We start from the raw sequence: 20,352 nt of genomic DNA, 5'->3' as shown, positions 1-20,352 counted from the left end.
CTTAGCGGGACTGTCATCAAGGGGCTCTGGCCTCCCCTAATCGAGGAGCAGGTACAAGATCCAGACTAAACCCCTTCAGACTTTGATTAAGGATTCAAGACCCATTTAGATGATTCTGGAATAAAAGCTGTTTTATTATAAATTAAGAGATGGAAGTTCTAAACGCCTCTACCTTACAGACTGAACATTTCTTACTGTGAAGTTCTTCCTAATGGCTTATTGCCTAAGTGATTTAAAATTTTCATTAAATACAGAAGTTACTGATTATAAAATCTATTGACTAGTTAGCTTCAATGGACTATTAAAACATTTACTCTAAAAACTGCAGCTTAAATAGAAGCTAATATTAAACTGGGTGAAAAATTAAATTTTGGGAATAATAACAGCTTACCTTTATGGAGTGTTTCCTTTGTGGCAGACACTACTCCCCGATATTTAAATATACAAACTAATATAATACCTATAATAACCTATGAGTTAAGCATTGCTATTATTCCCTTTATTCAGATGGGAAAACCGAGGGAGAATGGTTAAGTAATTTGCCCAATGCCATGTAGTTTGTAAGTGGAAGAGTCAAGACAATTCTCAAAGCTACTGTGATAAAATTATATACTCCTCTATCGCTGGTGGCAATACAAACTAATATAAAACCAGCCCAGGCCAGGCACAGTGGCTCAAGCCTGTAATCCCAGCACTTTGGGAGGCTGAGGCAGGCAGATCACAAGATCAGGAGTTCAAGACCAGCCTGGCCAATATGGTGAAACCCCATCTCTACTAAAAATACGAAAAAAAATTTAGCTGGGCATGGTGGCGGGCACCTGTAATCCCAGCTACTCGGGAGGTTGAGGCAGGAGAATCTCTTGAACCTGGGAGGCAGAGGTTGCAGTGAGCCAAGATTGTGCCTCTGCACTCCAGCCTGGTGACAGAGTGAGACTCTGTCTCAAAAAACAAAAAACAAAAACAGCCTAGACATTTTTTTGGTAATGTATGATAAGAGCCATACAAACACTTATACCTTTTACTTAATAATTCCATTTGCAATATTATATTCAAGAGAAACAATCTAATTGAAGAAAACAGAGATTTTTATTGCAGCATTATTCCTAATAGCATAACTAAGTAGAAGTAACCTAACTTCAATACTGGGGAACAATTAAATGCAAAATAGTATATAAACAATGCATTATCAGTCTTCAAAATGCATAATTATAAAATTATGAAGCAACACAGGAAACAATGTAGCATTAAATAAAAAAGCATGATACAAAATTTCATGTACTCAACAACAATACCTAAATTAACCCACACATTCCAATGGTCAATGGCTGGAAATTAACTTTCAAGGTAAAAATAGCTGTATTAGGAGAGTGGGACCCTGGGGAAGTCCCATTCCCCTATTTTTCTCTATTATTTTCAAATCAAAAAGGGGGGACAATAAAGTGGAAACATGCTTTCAAGAAAGGAAGAGAAATCGCACGAAGTTCCCAATGCCCCAGCAATCTTTGGGATCTTGACTGGGAAAGCCCACCCTTTCCCCTTCGCTGTAGATTAACGAGAATGCTACGAAGGAAGGGAGGCTTAGCAATGCAAGGCTCTTTATCCAGTCAAGGTAAATGAAGTTGGGCTGGTCAGAAGAGTAAATAAGATTAGTTATGAGCTCCAGGTCATCCACTCATGGAGGTCAGCGAGTGTGAGATTATTATCCTTCGCAGAAGAGCAGCAAAATAGCATTAAGGAATAAATTAATGAAAACGGTAGAAGATTATTTGAACGAAAGCCCTAATCAGTTTAGAGATTTTACTCAACTGCTCTACCGGCCATCAGTCAAGCTCACAAAACAAATATGCTTGTTCTCTTAAGTAATTCCAGGAGATCTCCCTTTCTTGCTTCAAAGACATCCAATCTAAGGAAAGTCATGAATAAAGTTACCCTGGTTTGCTGTTACACCTCATACAAAACCCACTCAAGCATCAAGGTGCACGCTACAGCAGACTATTTACAGAAGATGCGTAATTGCTAGTCCTGTTTGGCCTGTGATTCTGAACAGAACATTATTCCATATCCATTCAGAAACACTGAATTCACCAATGTGCAAACTGCATATTTTATTAAATAAACACAAACTAGGAGATAATGACATACATTTGTTTTCATTACAAGTAGTAATGCAATATTTCTCCAAGGCTTACTGCATTAGCATTTCTCTCCACGTTTCAAATGCCTTTGAACTTTCTGAAAAGCTACATCTGTTAGCTCCCGTGTATACAGCGGAAAGTTACCAAGTGAATTAAGTTTTAATATAAATTGCTTTGTTCACTATTAAGATTGATGTTGGACACACTGTACTGTAAGTTGCAAACTGCAATTACAATTCGTTGCAATTATCTTTGGTTGTTAATAGCACAAGATAGCATGTCACTTTCTACTGAGTGTATAATTTATCATTTGTGGGTTTTTTTTTGTGAACTCTTGTGGTATTCCAAATGTATAATCTTGTTGTATTTATTTCCCAGTGGTCCAACAAAATGCACAGCAAGTGCTGACTAGAACAAACTAAAAAGCACTGCTATTGACAAGCCGTCACTTGAGCAGTAATGAACATTCAGCCTCCACTTTCACCTCAACAAACCAGCAGGTTTAATTTATGATAAAGCAAAGGAGAGACAACCTCCAGGTTTATTATACCCTCACTGCTGTTTCAAATAAAGTAATTAGAAGGTCAAGAGACAGGTCTGGAAAGCCAAATATAAATGCAACCCTTCTGTACAGACATTAAAAAAAAAAAGACTAGTGTGTTCAAAGAGCATTTTATCCATCTTTCTTCTTCAGAGCTGGGCAGGTCGGTTGTTGTTCTTTTATAATACTACCGTAACCAATCAGAAACAGTGGCAGCACCGTTCTTTCACTGTCTAATTTGCTCCATATGGACTATGAGCTGCTCACCTAGGAGATGCTGTCCTTAAGAGAACATGACTTACTAGTCCCCAAAACTGCTCTCAACTGTAGACTTAGGGCAGGTGATCAGACATTTCTTTTTTGTTGTTTTTTTTTTGTTTTTTTCCTTCCAATAAAGAAAACTCAGGTGAGGTGATGGAAAGGTTCTAGAGAAATCCTACTGATATAATGGTAGCCCAGAAATAAATAGAAATCTATTTGAAAACATCTGCTGTAAAATTCTTCTTGAAAAAATACCCGAGGAAAAGGGGTTGGCTGGGAGAAAAATTGCCTTTTCCATATGTTTTGTTTTCAGTGATGAATAAACAATTATAATAAACTAGTATGTTGTTTTGAAGAAACTACCTACAATATAATATTTCATTTTAAAGGCTCCTAATTCTGCATAATTGTGTTCTGCATTTATATTCCTCTATCTTTTTTCTCCTACATAAGAATCACACCACTCAAGCCAGGCGCGGTGGCTCACACCTGTAATCTCGGCGCTTTGAGAGGCCAAGGCGGGCGGATCATGAGGTCAGGAGTTCGAGACCAGCCTGACCAACATGGTGAAACCCTGTCTCCACTAAAAATACAAAAATTCGCCAGGTGTGGTAGTGTGCTCCTGTAGTCCCAGTTACTCAGGAGGCTGAGGCAGGAGAATTGCTTGAACCCAGACGCGGAGGTTGCAGTGAGCTGAGATTGTGACACTGCACTACTGCCTGGGCGACAGAGGGAGACTCTGTCTCAAAAACAAACAAAGAATAAAACCACCCAAAAATTCCTTGTAAAGGCCATGTAACCTAACAGACCTTGGCTATGCACCCAGCCTACCCTCTGAGGAGTAAGTTAAGACAATTGTAAGGGCCTCTTCTAAACCAGCTGCCCTCAAATGTGTGGATCCATGGATTACTGCAGGGGGAAATTATGATGCATGAATAAACTCCATTTCTCCCCATCACCTATTGTTTCAAGCTCTTCTCCAAGCCTCTAAATGAAAAGATAAGGAGGATGGTAGAAGAATAGAAAGAGGAGAGTGGAAGAAGCACAAAGAAAAGAAGGGATAGAAAGTGAGGGGAAGAAAGACAAAACCAGAACTCACCGAGCTCCTGCACAGGTAGCTATGGTATGTGTCACATATACTACATGCTACATTGTGTTATGTGGGGAAAAAGATGAATCTTCCTAAATGGTACAAGTTATTCTTGGTGCCATAACCTAGGAAAATTCTTTTTTTTTTTCTTTTTTTGAGACAAAGTCTCACTCTGGTGCCCAGGCTGGAGTGCAGTGGTGCCATCTCGACTCACTGCAACCTCAGTCTCCCAGGTTCAAGGGATTCTCCTGCTCAGCCTCCGAAGTAGCTGGGATTACAGGAATGTATCACCATGCCCAGCTAATTTTTGTATTTTTAGTAGAGACAGGGTTTCGCCATGTTGGCCAGGCTGGTCTCGAACTCCTGACCTCAGGTAATTCGCCTGCCTCAGCCTCTCAAAGTGCTGGGATTACAGGCATGAGCCACCACGCCCAACCAACCTAGGAAAATTCTAAAAGTGACTTCAAGGCTATTATAATCATCTTGATCCATCTCTTTTTGGGGTCTGTGGCACGTACACTCCAAAAGCCTTTCTGAAACAGTGTTCTGTTGTGTAATTTTTGATTCAAGTCATTTTTCCCATCATCTATTCAAGCAGTCAGTATAATTGCACTTGATTATATAAGTGGTGAAAATGTATGTAATATCATAGAGCACATACTTATGTTGTAAAAATCCTTATGAAACTGTAAAACAGAACGTGCACAAGTACAGTAGGTGCTTCTTTTTTTGTCTCCAGCAAGAAAACCTACTGGAAGCAATGACTCTTCATGGTGTATAGGAAATGGACATATTTTGTGTTCTCATCTACCAGGGTGAAGGGATGGGCAGCTTTGGTCCACGATCACCTTGATATCCCTAGTGCCAAATAATATTTATAAATCATGTATTAATAAAGAGACAATATCTGTACTCTACAATCCAATTGCAAACAGGAAAGGCAAAATAGTATTAAATTTCTGAGGCATACAGTATAATTTCTAGGTTGGTTTCTTCAATCCGGGAACATGTTTTCTTCTGTTGTAGCCATTTTTTGTTATTGTTTATTTATTATTTTACTCTAAAATGCAATACTCCTAATAATTTTTACAATTAGTGGAAAAATAACTATAGAAATAAACTATAAGCTAGATAATTTTCCAAATTTTTTTGAGGCAGTAATTTCAGCTGTTTCTCTAACTAGATAAAACAAAAAACAATTTGACTAATCTTCATTCTTCAGTCCTCCCCTCCCAGCCACCTTCTTTTCTGATCTTTCACTGGAGGTGCTAATGAGTAGTGAAGTGTTCAAAATGCTAGGCTGTGCAGTGGAAAGAGATGCACAGAGCCTGAGTAATTCAAAGTGGAAAGTGAGACTTGTTTCATCAGGCTGTAAACCTTCATCTCAGTGGAAGTCCTAACAATGGTATCCTGGATGTCAAATCTCCACCAAAGAGGAGATTCTCAAAGAGGAAAGTCAGCTCTCCTATTTCTTTCCCATAGGAAACCTATATGCCAAAGAAATCTAGAAACCGAGGTGTTCCTGGTTTCTACCTGAAGGGCCCAACACTGAGATAGGTTTTTAGGAAAATGTAAAGGAATTGTGGAGCATGATCACTGCCTGGGAGGACCTTCCACATTGGAGAAAGCCCAGTACTCGGTAGATCTGCCAAATTTTGCATATGCCCATTAAAGCATCAACTGTTACTAAAGAAATTTATATGGTTCTATGAGTATGGCAGAGACTTAAAAAAATCATGATGCCTCAACAACCATTCCCACCTTCTTCCTTGTTAAAAGAATCTATTTTATTCAGGTATTCAGCACTCAAAAGAAGTTGACTCCATTGCCAGATCGGGAGTAAATCTTGGTTAATCAGTCGATAATGGTGCTTCCATTTCCCTTGCCAGTCTTGGTTTAGGGGTTTCAGTTGGGAGCTTCTAGGAAGGATCTCCTCACTCTTGAGAAGGAGACACAAGAAGAATTGATTTCCTTCTATCTCTGTTGTTTCTACATCTAGATGTGGTGCCTGGAGCTACTGTAGGCATTTGAAGCCTGAAGGAGGCCAGCATGAGGGTGGTGATGATGGCAGAACCTGAAGAAAAGTCTCCAATCACATCGTTGGGCCTATGATCATATCACACCTACAGCTGTCCTATTTCCGAACTTCCTGTGATGTGAGATAACAACTGCCATTGTTTACAGTAATTTGAGTCAGAGTACAATTTGATACTGTGCCCACTGTATTAGTCCATTCTCATAGTGCTATAGAGAATGGCCAAAACTGAGTAAATTATAAAAGAAAGAGGTTTAATTGACTCATAGTTCCACAGGACTTGGGAGGCCTCAGGAAATTTACAATCATGGCAGAAGGGGAAGCAAACACATTCTTCTTCACATGACAGCAGGAAGCAGAAGAATGAGAACCCAGCAAAGGAGGAAGCCCCTTATAAAACCATCAGATCTCATGAGAACTTACTCACTATCACGAGAATAGCATGGGGAAAACCACCCCCATGATTCAATTACCTCCCACTGGGTCTCTCCCACCACACGTGGGGATTATAGGAACTACAATTCAAGATGAGATTTGGGTGGGGACACAGCCAAACCATATCATCATTTGTCCATTAAGGAGGAGTAACACACATATACACACACACAAACACATGTATGTATGTATGTATGTATGTATGTATGTATCTATCTATCTATCTATCTATCTATCTATCTATCTATCTATCTATCTTCTATCTATCTATCTATCTATCTATCTATCTATCTATCTATCTATCTTAGCTGTAACCATGCCAACACAACTGAATTTAAATCTCACCAACATCAAACCAGTATCTGCATATATTACTGGTGGGATTTTAAAAATTGGTACCATCCTTTTGGAGAGAGTTTGTCAGTATGTACCAAGAGCTATGAAGAGGCTTATAAATTTTGACCAAGTATTTTACTTTGGGCAAGCTATCCTAGGGAAATAATCCAAAACATGGACAAATACACACTCTATATTTGGTAGAGTATTATGCATCCATTACAAAAGATGATTCAAACTGTTAGCAAAGTGAAAAACAGAGTACTAGAATAATGATGATGATGATGATGATGATAAAAGTCAACATGTGTGTACATGTCAGAGCCCAAAGAATATCTACCAAAATGTTCACAGAGGTAGTGTCATGGTGGGGGACCAGGGGGTGAGTTATTTTTTTCCTGCTCTTTCTTTTCCAAATTTCCTAAACAGGAAGTAATATTTATATTTGAAATTTCTACCCTGCATTATTCAGCTGCTTAGTACAATTTGCGGGCAAGGCTGATTGAAAATGTCTAGAGAGGGAGACTGGGCTAGCCTGGGGAAAAGACTTGAGGCAGATGCAGAAAGCTCATTAGCACCAGGATATCTTCACAACTAGTTGGATTTTTCTTTTAAACTCTGACTTTTCTTTTCTTTCCTTTTTTAAAGGAGATGATTATTCCATGATTTGGGTAAGGTGAACAAAAATAGTTAACACATATGAGATGGTGAGCTAACGTGCCATCACCGAAAGAAGCCCATTGGGGAAAATTCTTATTTCTAAATAAGAAAGAAAATGCGAACTGCTTTGATTCAAGTGTTCTGCTTCAGAATAAATTTGCCTAGAAGCGCCTAAGAGTGCAAGGTGGGGGCCGGAAGGCACTGCATTCTTTTAAATAAAAGCAGGGACATAGATGCTTCTTTTAATGTAAGCCAACAATGGCACTGTTGACAGAGTCCCAAAGAAGCTCATGATATTCCACATAATTAAGAGGAATTGTTGGTATCAGAGGGGCCAGAAATGTTCTGTAGATTAACTGCTTGCTTCATTGCTAATGACTGCCCAATTTCTTTAGACTAATTGGTGCAATCTACATTTTTGCAGCAAAGATGAAGTATCAACTTGATTTGGTGTCGATAAAAAATTGATGGATGCTTCTGACTGCTACTTCTCAACAATACATGGATTATTACTACTATAATTATCATAAATGACAAAACATGGGCAAGTGGTGATTACAAGTCTAATTCTATCTTGAGGTTTTAATGGCATAAACCACTCAGGCTTTACACTCATGATTTACTGCATCATCAAAATCCCTGAAAGGATTACCCTTGGGTGAATGCCACTCATTATCTTCCCAATAATGCACTGGTTTGGCCCAACATGGAACAAATAATCAAGACTGAGTTCTTAGAAAAGCCCTTTTGAAATACATAAACCTCTGGTTTGAGAAGGAGGCATGTACCTGCCAATATCCTTCTCTTCAATTCTGGATGTTGTGGTTGAATTTTGCTCTGGCGTGTACAAAAGCCAGGTGTCTCTATGTCACACAATAGCCTACTATGATACATAACAAAGCCGGGAGATGCTCCGTTATTGCAACCAAGCACTGCCAGAGTGCCACCAACCAAGAAGAGAAAAGGCTATCAGCCTCATATCTTCCCACTTGGTTGGGCACAAATACTAGTTCTGCAGAGCTGCCTTTCTTTCGGTGTAAGGGAAAGAGAAGAAAATAGGAAAGAGGCATTTACTGCTATTTGTGGGGAATGCTTTTTAGAGAACGTTAAACAACTTGTGCTACAATAAAAAACATAAAACACACAAGCATTTAGCTTGTTAAGTAAGGCAGATCCAGTATTAGGGATACCTTAGACTGACACTGCAAAATAGAACATCCCCAAAGTTCAGGTCGGCAATCAAAGAGCAAAGCAGCCTAAGTGAGGGGTGGTGGCAACTAGGTAGGAGATACCTCATCTAAAATGGGCAGCTACCCATTGTTATAAGTGACTGTTGCTCGGTCCAGGGGGACAAGTCTTCTGTTTGTTTTTTTTTTTTTCATGACAAGTCAGAAGCCTTCATTGTTTTGTGAAACATCCAGGTTTGTCATGTTGGCAGACAATTGTATTTTCAGCATAATGGTGACGAGTGGGAGATTCTGGAATGAGACAGTCTGGATTTGGATGTTACTTCTGCTAACATTTGGGAAGTGTTATTTCCTCTTGGTCTCAGTTTTCTCATCTGTAAAATGGGGATAATAACTGCCACCTACCTCATGGAATTGCTTTGAAGATTAAATGAGGGAACAAATGAATGTGTGTTAAAATAATCCTGACACATAGTAAGTGTTCAATAGCCATTACTGTTACCTGAGCCTAGCTAGGTAAGGCCAGCTGGTTGTCAGTTTCTGACCTCTGCTGTAGGCAGAAATGATCTGTGTAAGGCAGGATAGAAAAATGGCCAAGGGCTTTGGCTCTGAGGCAGACTGCATGGGTTCGAATCTTGTTTCCTGTGTTTGCTGGAGGCTGTCCGAACTTGTAAGTCATTGTGTGAAGTCTCAGCTTCCTTATCTGGCAAACAGGGATAGATAATAAAGTACCTGCTTCACAGAATGTTGTGAGAATGAGATGAAATAGGTGAATACCTACGTGAAGTAGGTACAATGGTGTTTGGCATATGGTAAGCACTCAGGAAATAGTAATAGTCGTTACTCATGTTATTGGTTAAGTTGAATTTTCCCAAAGTCTTTGAATTTTAAATCTTTTTTTTTCAAAGCTACTTTTTTTAAATGACTCTTGTCTTATTTCCTTTTGCCATGGGCATTTGTGCCATGGAGATAGCTTTATTTTTTTATTGGTGAGTTATTAACTATAAGGAATTCACTTTTGAAAACTGATTTCTTCACCTCTGAAAACTGCTCCTTAAGATGCTACTTCAATTCTTACAACTGTTACCAAATGAAAACAACGCTGCAGACAAACAACTCTGTTTGTGTAGGCGACACACACTTAGGAGTGAAGGTTGCTGTAATCACCCTTGTGGTGACGTAATGTTGATGTTTAATACTTTACATGAAACACAATTGTTTTTGTAATATGTAAATAGCTGACAATGTCCAGTTTAAGGGAATCTGCAGTTCAATGCCCAGGACATCTCTCTCCACTAAAAAATGCAGCTGGGCATGGTGGCTCATGCCTGCAATCCCGGCTCTTTAGGAAGAGGAGGCAGGAGGATCTTTTGAGGCCCAGAGTTTGAAAACAGCCTAGGCAAGACCTAGAGTGAGACCCTGTCTCTAAAAAGAAAAAAAAAATTTTTAATTAGGCAGGTGCAATGGTGTGCACCAGTAGTCCTAGCTACTCGGGAGGCTGAGGCAGGAGGATTGCCTGGAGCTAGGAGGTGGAGGCTGAAGCGAGCTGTGATTGCACTACTGCACTCCAGACTAGATGACAGGGAAAGACCCCATCTCAAAAAAAAAAAAGAGAGAGAGAGAGAAATAGGAGATTTAAAATAATAATAATAATAAATAAATAAATTTTGAATTGCCTGAAAATCTGGGTGCATTTTATAGAACACACTTCAGGCAAACTAAACATGTACAAATGACATGAGAATGGCCTTCTGCAGTGGAGTTATGAGGGTGATTCCTTGGTTCAGTCAATCAAAATTTTCACATATGCAAAACTAAAGGAGGTTTCCCAGTTTGCCTTATGGTGCAGCTCACATTTGGGGGGTGTCCTAGACTGTTTGCCTTGCTATGAAGGAACACCTGAGGCTGGGTAATTTATAAAAAAAGAAGTTTATTTGGCTTACAGTTCTGCAGGCCGTACAAGAAACATGACGCCAGCATCAGCTTCTACTGAGGGTCTCAGGAAGCTTCCACTCATGGTGGAAGGCAAAGAGAAGCAGGCATCACATGGAGAGAGAGAGAGGAAGCAAGACAGAGAGGGGGGAGGAAGGTGCCAGGCTCTTTTCAAAAGTCAGCTCTCGCGAAAACTAATAGAGTGAGAAGTCACTCATTACCCAGAGGACAGAACCAAGTTGTCCATGAGGGATCTGCCTCCATAACCCATACACCTCCCACTATATCCTGCCTCTAAAATTGGGGATCAAATTTCAACATGAGATTTGGAGCAGACAAATATCCAAACTATTTCGGGAGGTCATTGTAAGTCTTTTCTCTAAAACAGAGAGAGAGCTTCAACCAAAGCACCGAAGCTTCCCGAAAACCAAAGTGTATATATCACTAGCAAAGGAAAACGCATTTCCTGTAAAATACTTATGAGAGAAAGAATATAAATTATACTAGAAGTGTCAACAGGTACACACTGCTAAAAGTAGACAAGCTTCAAGTCACCAGAGTTCCTCTATCACTTACTCATGACTTTCAAATGTCCTTTTTAGTGCATGGAGAATCTTATACAGGCACACATTGACGATATTGCAGGTTCAGTTCCAGACCACCACAATAAATACATGAATAAAGTAGCTCACATGAATTTTTTGGTTTCCCAGTGCATATAAAAATTATGTTTTTTAGACATAATGCTATTGCATGCATAGCAGACTACAATATATTGTTAAAAACGATGTACATACTTAATTTAAAAATACTTGATTGTTAAAAAATGCTAACAATTATCTGAGCCTTTAGCAAGTCACAATCATATTGCCTTAACAGTGATGGCTGCTGACAGATCGGGGTGGTGATTGTTGAAGGCTGGGCTGGCTGTGGCAATTTCTTAAAATAAGACAATGAAGTTGGCTGCAAGAGTTGACTCTTCCTTTCATGACAGATTTCTCTGTAGCATGCAATGCTGTTTGATAGCATTTTACCCACAATTTTACTTCTTGCAAAATTGGAGTCAATCCTCTCAAACCTTGCTACTGCTTCATCAACTCGGTTTATGTAAGATTCAATACCTTTGTTATTATTTCAACATTGTTCACAGTATCTTCACCAAGAGTAGATTCTATCTCACAAAAAAAACCACTTTGCTGATCCATAAGAAGCAACTACTTATCTGCAATTCAATCACATCTTCAGGCTCCATTTACAAGTCTAGTTCTTTTGCTATTTCCACCACATCTGAAGTAACTTCCTCCACTGAAGTCTTACGCCCCTCAAAGTCATCCCTGAGGGTTGGAATCAACTTCTCCCAAACTCCTGTTAATGCTGATATTTTGACTTCCTCCCATGAATCGTGAATTTTCTTAATAGTGTCTAGAATGGTGAATCCTTCCCAGAAGGTTTTCAATTATCCTTCCCAGATTTATCAGAGGAATGCCAGCTATAGCCTTACAAAATGTGTTTCTTAAATAATAAGGCTTAACAGCAGAAATTACTCCTTGACCCATGGGCTGTAGAATGGGTGTCGTGTTAGCAGGCATGAAAACAACATTAATCTCATTTATCTCCATCAGAGCTCTTGGGTGACCACATGCACTGTCAATCAGTAGTAATATTTTGAAAGGAATCTTTTTTTTTTTTTTCTGAGAAGCAGGTCTCAACAATGGGCTTAAAATATTCAGTAAACCATACTATAAACAGATGTGCTATCATTCAGGCTTTGTTGTTCCATTTATAGAGTGCAGGCAGAATAGATTTAGCATAATTCTTAAGTGCCCTAGGATTTTCAGAATGGTAAATGAGCAATGGCTTCAACTTAAAGTTACCAGCTATATTAGCCCCTAACAAGAGAGTCAGCCTGTCCTTTGAAGCTTTGAGGTCAGGCATTGACTTCTCCTCTAGCTATGAAAATGCTACATGGCATCTTCTTCCAATAGAAGAAAATCTGCTGCTTGGTGCAACCATTTCATCAATGATCTTAGCTAGATCTTCTGGATAGCTTGCTGCAGCCTCTGTATCAGCACTTGCTGCTTCATCTTGTGCTTTTATGTTATGGAGATAGCTTCGTTTCTTAAATCTCATGAACCATCCTCTGCTACCTTTCAACTTTTCTTCTGCAGTTTCTCATCTCTCTCAGCCTTCATAGAATTGAAGAGTTAGGGCTCTGCTCTGGATTAGGCTTTGGCTTACAGATATTAGGGAATGTTGTGGCTGGTTTGATCTTCTATCCCGACCACTCGAACTCTCTCCATATCAGCAAGGCTGTTTTTCCCTTTCTTATCATTCATGTGTTCACTGGAGTAGCATTTTAATTTGGTGCAGGATCTTTCTCTCTGCATTCACAGCTTGGCTGTTTGGCACAAAAGTCTTGTTTTTCAGACTGTCTTCGCTTTTGATATGCCTTCCTCACTAAGCTTAATCATTTCTAGCTTTTGAATTAAAGTGAGAGACGTGCAACTCTTCCTTTCACTTGAACACTTGGAGGACGCTATAACTTTATTAGTTAATTTCAATACTGTTTTGTCTCAAGGAATAGGGAAGCCTGAGGACAGGGAGAGAGATGAAGGAATGGCAGGTTGGTGGAACAGTCAGAACATACACAACATTTATTATGTTCACCATCTTATATGGATGAGGTTCATGGTGCCCCAAAACAATTACAATAGTAATATGAAAGATCACGGATCACAGGTCACTACGACAGATATAATAATAACAAATTTTCTTCCTTTCTCCTTTATTTTTATATCCTTTCTTTTGTTTTTTTTTTTATCTTAATAAATACTTTTGAAAGATTGCAAGAATTACTAAAATGTGACAGAGACACAAAGTGAGCACATGTTGTTAAAAAAATGGCACTGGTAGACTTGCTCAACGCAGATTTCTACAAACTTTCAGTTTGTAAAAGACATACCATCTCCAAAACACAAGAAAGTGAAGCCCACTAAAACGAGGTATGCCTGTTAGAGCTATTTGGGAAAAGAAATGATGGATATGACCTGGTATTCTGAGAACCATTAGGCTGATAGATATAGAGTCCTGCATTCTCATATCAGGTTCTACTCTGTGACTCACCAGGTAAATCTATGGCTGGGTCCTCTCCAAATCTCAAATCATTGAAAGTGGGTTGATACATTACGAAAGAGCTATGCTTTGCAACTGAAAGTCATCAGAAACTTTCTAAAAGAGATTTCTTCACTAGACAAGACTCCCCATAGCTTCTTGTTTTATACTCCTAGTTATGGATATTATGACTGTATGTAAACTCATTTTGTTTTCTCTGAGTCTGTGTATTATTTAAATATTAAAAAGAGCAATGGTCATAATTCCATTGTCAGTTACTGTGATGTCATCCCTCCCAAATATGGGGGTTATCTGGGGCACAGAAGTCAGAGGTGGATGAGATTAAAGCGAGGTTCCCTCTGGAAATATTCTAATGTAACCATCCAGACTCCTTCCTCTCCCCTCCCCTCCAGAAGGCTCATGATTTTAAAACGCCCAAATCCAATAATAGATATCACTTACTGTCGGGGATGCACATACCAGAGGAAGTGCTGGGGATAAAGGAAATCTGTGAATCAGAGAAAGATGTTGGTATGCAAGATTGAAGATAGGCCAGCTGGCCCACTGCTTCAGCTGGTTTCCAGAGGCCAGGAAGAAATTAGTCTCACAGTTCAGTTGAAAGAACACCTGGCCGTTCACCCAGGGGCACAAATTCACTGTTGAACAGGGTTATCTTTGTTTCCATACCAAACACACCTAGGAATTAAGTTATTTAAAATCCTGTGACTCTCATTGTCCTAAATTGCTCGCCTACATGAAATCAGGAGGTAGAGAAGGGTGGAGAGGAACTGGAGGTAAAAACATTGATGTCAACAGGACTGATTTTAAAGGCTAGAATGGTCTTCTCCTGACTATTACAACTAGGTTTGAGGGTGCCATATTGATTTCCCATATACATTTTATTGAAGATTTACTGATATGAAGAGTTAGGATGGGAGAAATTGCATTTTTTGTTTGTTTGTTTGGCTGGTTGGTTTTTGAGGCAGAGTCTTGCTCTGTCACCCAGGCTGGAGGGTAGTGGCACAATCTTGGCTCACTACAGTCTCCAACTCCTGGGCTTAAGGGATCATCCCATCGCCTGAGTAGCTGGGATTATAGGCATGAACCACCACACTCAGTTAATTTTTTGACCTTGCAGAGATGAGGTCTTGCTATGTTGCCCAGGGTGGTCTTGAACTCCTGGCCTCCAGTGATCCTCCTGCCTTGGCCTCCCAAAGTGCTGGGATTACAGTCATGAGCCATGGTGCCCAGCCGAGAATTGTATTAAAGTGCAAGAACTGGAACCCTAGCAACAACTAAAAGGACCTATTAGAGCTACTGAGGCTTCATGGGATGGCTACATTAGCTCAATGTTCCTCTGTCTTTTGGGGTATGCACAAAAGTCACTACAACAGTCAAAAATAGACTCCAGTTCCTCATTGCTACGTAAGTTTATGAGTATGGGAAACATCACTTTACAGCTGAATCTTCAACCCCGACACTTATTTCTCTTACTCTGAAGGGGGGTCAGGTTGAGTTTTGCCACAAAGCACTGAGGAGTGTGGCTGGGTAGGCTGAGTCACAGAGGGAGTTACATGACAGGAGAGGAGATGACTTGCTGAATTCAAAGCAGAAAAGCCAGATGCATATCTTGGACGTAGGTGGGACAGGATAGTAGCGGTGGAGCCGGCAACTTGTGAGGCAGAATGTGCTGGCAACTACTATTGGCACAAGACTTGGTGAGAAGCCTGGCGGACAGAGGCTGGAACGCACCCCGGGAACCGGGCTCTTGGGAGATATCATCTGGGAACCAGTATCAGGCACTGATCTCTGGAAAAACCCAAACCTGCTGATTTCGATGCTCATTTGTCCTTCTTTCCAGTAAATTCTCACTCCCTTTTCTTGATCCGTTTATGGGCATCCACCATTGTTTTCTGCTCCTATCTCTCAGTTTGCCAAGACTTGCAATATGAGTTTTGTTGCTTTTAAATTCAGGTATAGTTTTACACATTTTAAGAGTAGTTTGATGAACCGAAATTAAGTTTTTAAAATTTGGATTATCATTTTAAACTTGCAGAGAAGTTGTAATAGTAATACTCCAAACCACTCATATACCCTTTATCCAAATTCATCTATTATTACATTTCCTGCAGTATTTTTTCCCTTGGGCCATTCACTACTAGGTTAAAACACCACAGTTTACAGCAGCAAAAAAAGGGGTCTGTCACATTCCATGGCATTTGCTTAACTCCCACCATGTAACAACCCAGTGCTTGGTTCTATGCCGAGTTCAGGATGACAGTTCCTTTCCTCAAAGAGTTTGCAATCCCACTGTTAGGTACCATCCAGTGGCCACTGCCACACTCAAGTTGCTAGACTTTGTTTTGTTTTGGGGACAGGGTCTCACTTTGTCGCCCAGGCTGGAGTGCAAAGGCATGATCATAGCTCAATGCAACCTCGAACTCCTGAGACCAAATAATCCTCCTACCTTAGCCTCCCAAGTAGCTGAGACTACAGGCACATGCCACCACATCCAGCTAATTTATTATTATTATTATTATTATTGGTGGAGACAGGGTCTCACTTTGTTACGCAGGCTGGTCTCAAATAGACTTCTTGAAAATAAAGTCTGAGCTTTGGAAGATACCTGTGTGGATGCTGGAGTGGGGAAGAAATTACAAGAAACTGTAGTTCCAAACAAGAGCAATAATTTGGCAAGCCAGCCTTTCCCCAAATGGGTCAAACAATATCAGTAACTTAGCACATTAAAATGCATTAAGTGGGGAATGCAGGGCGAAGGTATTTCTTGGTCAAATACATTTTGGAAATTTTATTTAGACAATGTTTATCACCTGCAGTTTTCATTGCAGTATGACACTGGTTTAGCTCACAGAAGTAGAGTTCCACTGAAGATCCTTTGGAAGTATAAAGGAAGCTTATACACTTAAAGGAAAAAAAAAAAAAAAAAAAAACAGAAAAAAAATTGTGAGGTAACATACAAAATATCACAGCCCGAGTCCATAAGTACTGAGTAGAGACATCACATAAAAGGAGATGATAAATCAGATAAAAAGCAGGAAACTCACATTGAAGAAGTATAGGAGTATTTCTGTGATATTGTCAGTGGGTTCATTAGTTTTCAACAGTATCACTATTCCTACTCAGAAACTGAGATTGGCCCTCAAATACTCACTGGATCAGGTCTAGACTTATCAAAGGTAATGGAAGGAGTTGGAACCTACATTTATGGAATATCTATTAAGTGCTAGGTGCTTCTTAATTGTCAACAACTTGTAAAGGAGCAGGTGGTTTCTTCAGATTGTCTGCCTGATTTTTGGGCATATCCTTAGCACCAGCACAGCGGTGGACACACAGTGGGGACTCAGTGGCTGTTTCTGGAATGACAATGAATCCCTGTTTCACAGTGTGACAATAAAATAATCAGATGAATTTCCATAGCTGAGTTTCATTGTTAGTCCAAAGAGGTCATTCACTGGTGGCCAATAGCCTGGAGACAGTGTTTTATTTGGCTTGTAGAGTATTTTAAAATAAAGCAACCACCTTCACAAGTTGAGAGATTTTTGACCAAGTCCAGATTTCAAGCTTCTTTGGCAATATCAGAAGCTCTGGCAACACAGGACCAGCATTCCCTTGAGGTCACAATCAATGGGGAGTAGAGTGATGGCTGTCTGCCACTGTCCTTACCACTTTCTTTTATCTCCACACCACTGGGGCCATGTCTCTGTTGCCAGTGATCCCTGTTTTGGTATGCATGGGCACTGCAGGCACTGGAGCTTGTGACTTCTGATCTATTAATAGCAGTAACTAATGATAGCAATAATTCTACATACCTTTATATCTATTAATTCATAAGCCCACCTTATGAGGTGGGTACCCTTATATTTCCATTTTACAAAAGAGCCAAACAGGGAAAGGGCAAATAACTTGCTCCAGGTCTCAGATCTAGTAAGTGGCAGAGTGGGTTCTGAACTCAGAACACCTGGCTCCAGAGTCCTGCTCTTCACCACTGTCTCTATTACACGACCATTCTTCTTTTTTGTTTGTTTTTTCTTTTTTTTAAATTATACTTTAAGTTTTAGGGTACATATGCACAACGTGCAGGTTTGTTACATATGTATACATGTGTCATGTTGGTGTGCTGCACCCATTAACTCGTCATTTACATTAGATTATACAACCATTCTTTTTTACTCTGAATTGTTTTCAAATTTTTCACGTATGTACATCTAGTATCCCCCAAAACCATATTGGCCTTAATAGTATGAAATGCATCCTATTTCCTTTGTATTTCACTAAGCAAATTATTTTTAAAATATCTTTTTATTTCATTTGATCAGGATGACCTGTGTAAGGAGATACATTTCACAATTCCCCTAACCTCCATCAGGAAACCAGCCAAAGTCTGGCTCACCCAAAAGCAAGCCCGATGTTGACCAAAGCTGCCACAGGCTGGCAGCCCCACACAGTTGAGAATGAAGGTCTGCCTTTGCATTTCTCACAGTGACAAACACCACGGGCTTGCTTTACACATACTCCAGGCTGATGACTGGAATACACACGTATTAAGTTTCATCAGTCGCGCACTTGGTTCAGTGTGGGTTTACCCAAACAGCTGGCTTGGAGCCTATCCTTTCACTTAAATTAGTTCTAGTTCTCTGCAGTTTTGATTTACTGAGAAAGCTCTCTCTTTATCTACTACTGGCATAAGAGTTTTGTCTAGGCAGAAACTGTGGTTGGTGCAATTGGGCCAGTTGGGTCATTCAGCATTTCCATGTGGGATAATGACTAGAGAAAGGGATTTTAATTCTCAATTAGTCCATATCAGCAAAGGAAATGTATTTCCCATTATTTCTTTACTGTGCATTCTGATTCATAAAATATCTTAAGGAAAACACATTTTACATTACTGAGTCTTTGATTTCCCAGGGAAACTAATAAATAATCAACAAAAATATGATTAAAGACTGCTTGAACTACCATCCGAAAAGGAACTCTAGCCAGCAAAGAATCTTTCTGATCCAAATCTTTTTATTCCTAGAAACAGAATTCTTACTTAGCCTTTCAAAAGCCTGATGAAGGCTTCAGCTAAGTTTTGACATAAGATTTTCATATTCAAAATATCTGTTGAAATAAGGGGAGAAGGGAGATGATCTTGAAACTGCATTAGTCTGAAATAGGGCTTAGTAAGCTAGAAAGGGAAATTACTTCTCTGTAATTGGAATTTTCTCCTAAAAAATCCCTTTGAAATCATGTTCAGCTACTTTCCCGTCATATGTCCCAGAAAAGCTAACTTTAACCCTTTCTGGAACTGCTCATCATAAAAGTTATTTCATATTTATCAACTGCTCTGGGAGGAAATTCTTGAACAATAATCTGTGTCATCAAATAATAATGAATTAGTAGTTCATAAGAGTCCTAGATACAGTAAAAAAAAAAAAAAAAAAAAAAAATTCTAGGATACTTCTTCCCACCAACACACTGATGCTTACCTTTATATATTACATTAATCTTGGCCAAAAAGTCCTAAAGCAGTTGCCAGAAAACTCTCCAATCTGGGTTCCTTTGCCTTTGAAATGATAAAACCAAATTCCGCTCCAGCCCACTTGTTAACCTTAGACTGTGGCTTCTTTGAAGGCAAGGATTATGTTTGATCCTTTTTGTATCTTTAATGACAGTATATAGTAGTTGTTTGATAAATACTTCATGAATCATGAATGAATGAATGAAAGCTAGCTGGGTAAGCTTGGCATGCTACTTAACTTCTATTCTCAGGTTTTCTCATCTGTAAAATGGTAATCATATCTTCACCAAAGAACTCTCGTGAGGTTTAAATGAGATGAGAAGTAATACGTATTACATGTATTTGGGACACAGCTATGTTATATAGCCATTAATATACTAGGATAAGTAATAATATAACAATTGTACATACCCTGTGTGTACACGTACATATATGTATATTACATATTTTAAAAATATATTTATATATGTATTATATATTTATTTCATATTTTAAAAAAATTTATATATATATAAAATAAAATCTGCTGGCCTTCATAGGACTTGGCTTAATATTTTTATTTTATAAAATAAAAATATATTAATTTGATAAAATAAAATAAAAATATTAAGCCAAGTCCTATAAAGGCCACTAGAAAAATGGGATAGAAAAAGGTTCCCCTTCCTTTAACATCTATCTTAGCTATGAAGACAAGAAACCTGGTGCTGCCTAGAGATATCCCATAATGCTAAGGTACTCCAATGAATTTCTTTCTTTTTTTTTTTTTTTTTTTTTTTGAGACGGAGTCTCGCTCTGTGGTCCAGGCTGGAGTGCTGTGGCGCGACCTCGGCTCACTGCGAGCTCTGCCTCCCAGGTTCACACCATTCTCCTGCCTCAGCCTCCTGAGTAGCTGCGACTACAGGCGCCTGCCACCACGCCTGGCTAATTTTTTTGTATTTTTAGTAGAGATGGGGTTTCACCGTATTAGCCAGGATGGTCTTGATCTCCTCACCTCATGATCCGCTCGCCTCGGCCTCCCAAAGTGCTGGGATTACAGGTGTGAGCCACTGTGCCCAGCCACTCCAGTGAATTTCTACTTCATCAAGCTACATAGCTTCATCCTATTAGA

At 39.4% G+C, this 20,352-nt stretch overlaps 1 protein-coding gene across 5 annotated transcripts in view; it reads right to left on the bottom strand.

The window, feature by feature from the left end:
- The window catches only part of FTO (FTO alpha-ketoglutarate dependent dioxygenase), a 413,232-nt gene that overhangs the window by 83,098 nt on the left and 309,782 nt on the right, over positions 1–20,352 (bottom strand). Inside the window, exon 9 of one of the 5 annotated variants that reach the window (XM_058440995.1) lies at positions 5,704–6,101. The exons of the other annotated variants lie outside the window; for them this stretch is intronic. Coding sequence (XP_058296978.1) covers positions 6,023–6,101 — 79 coding nt within the window. The 3' untranslated portion in view covers positions 5,704–6,022. Of the gene's footprint in view, positions 1–5,703; positions 6,102–20,352 lie in introns of those variants that run through there. 5 annotated transcript variants of the gene reach the window in all.

Source organism: Hylobates moloch, unplaced genomic scaffold (assembly GCF_009828535.3).
Source record: "Hylobates moloch isolate HMO894 unplaced genomic scaffold, HMol_V3 SCAFFOLD_6, whole genome shotgun sequence".
Lineage (NCBI taxonomy): Eukaryota > Metazoa > Chordata > Mammalia > Primates > Hylobatidae > Hylobates > Hylobates moloch.
Note: the sequence above shows the minus strand (reverse complement) of the source record. Positions and strands in the feature narration are given on the sequence as shown.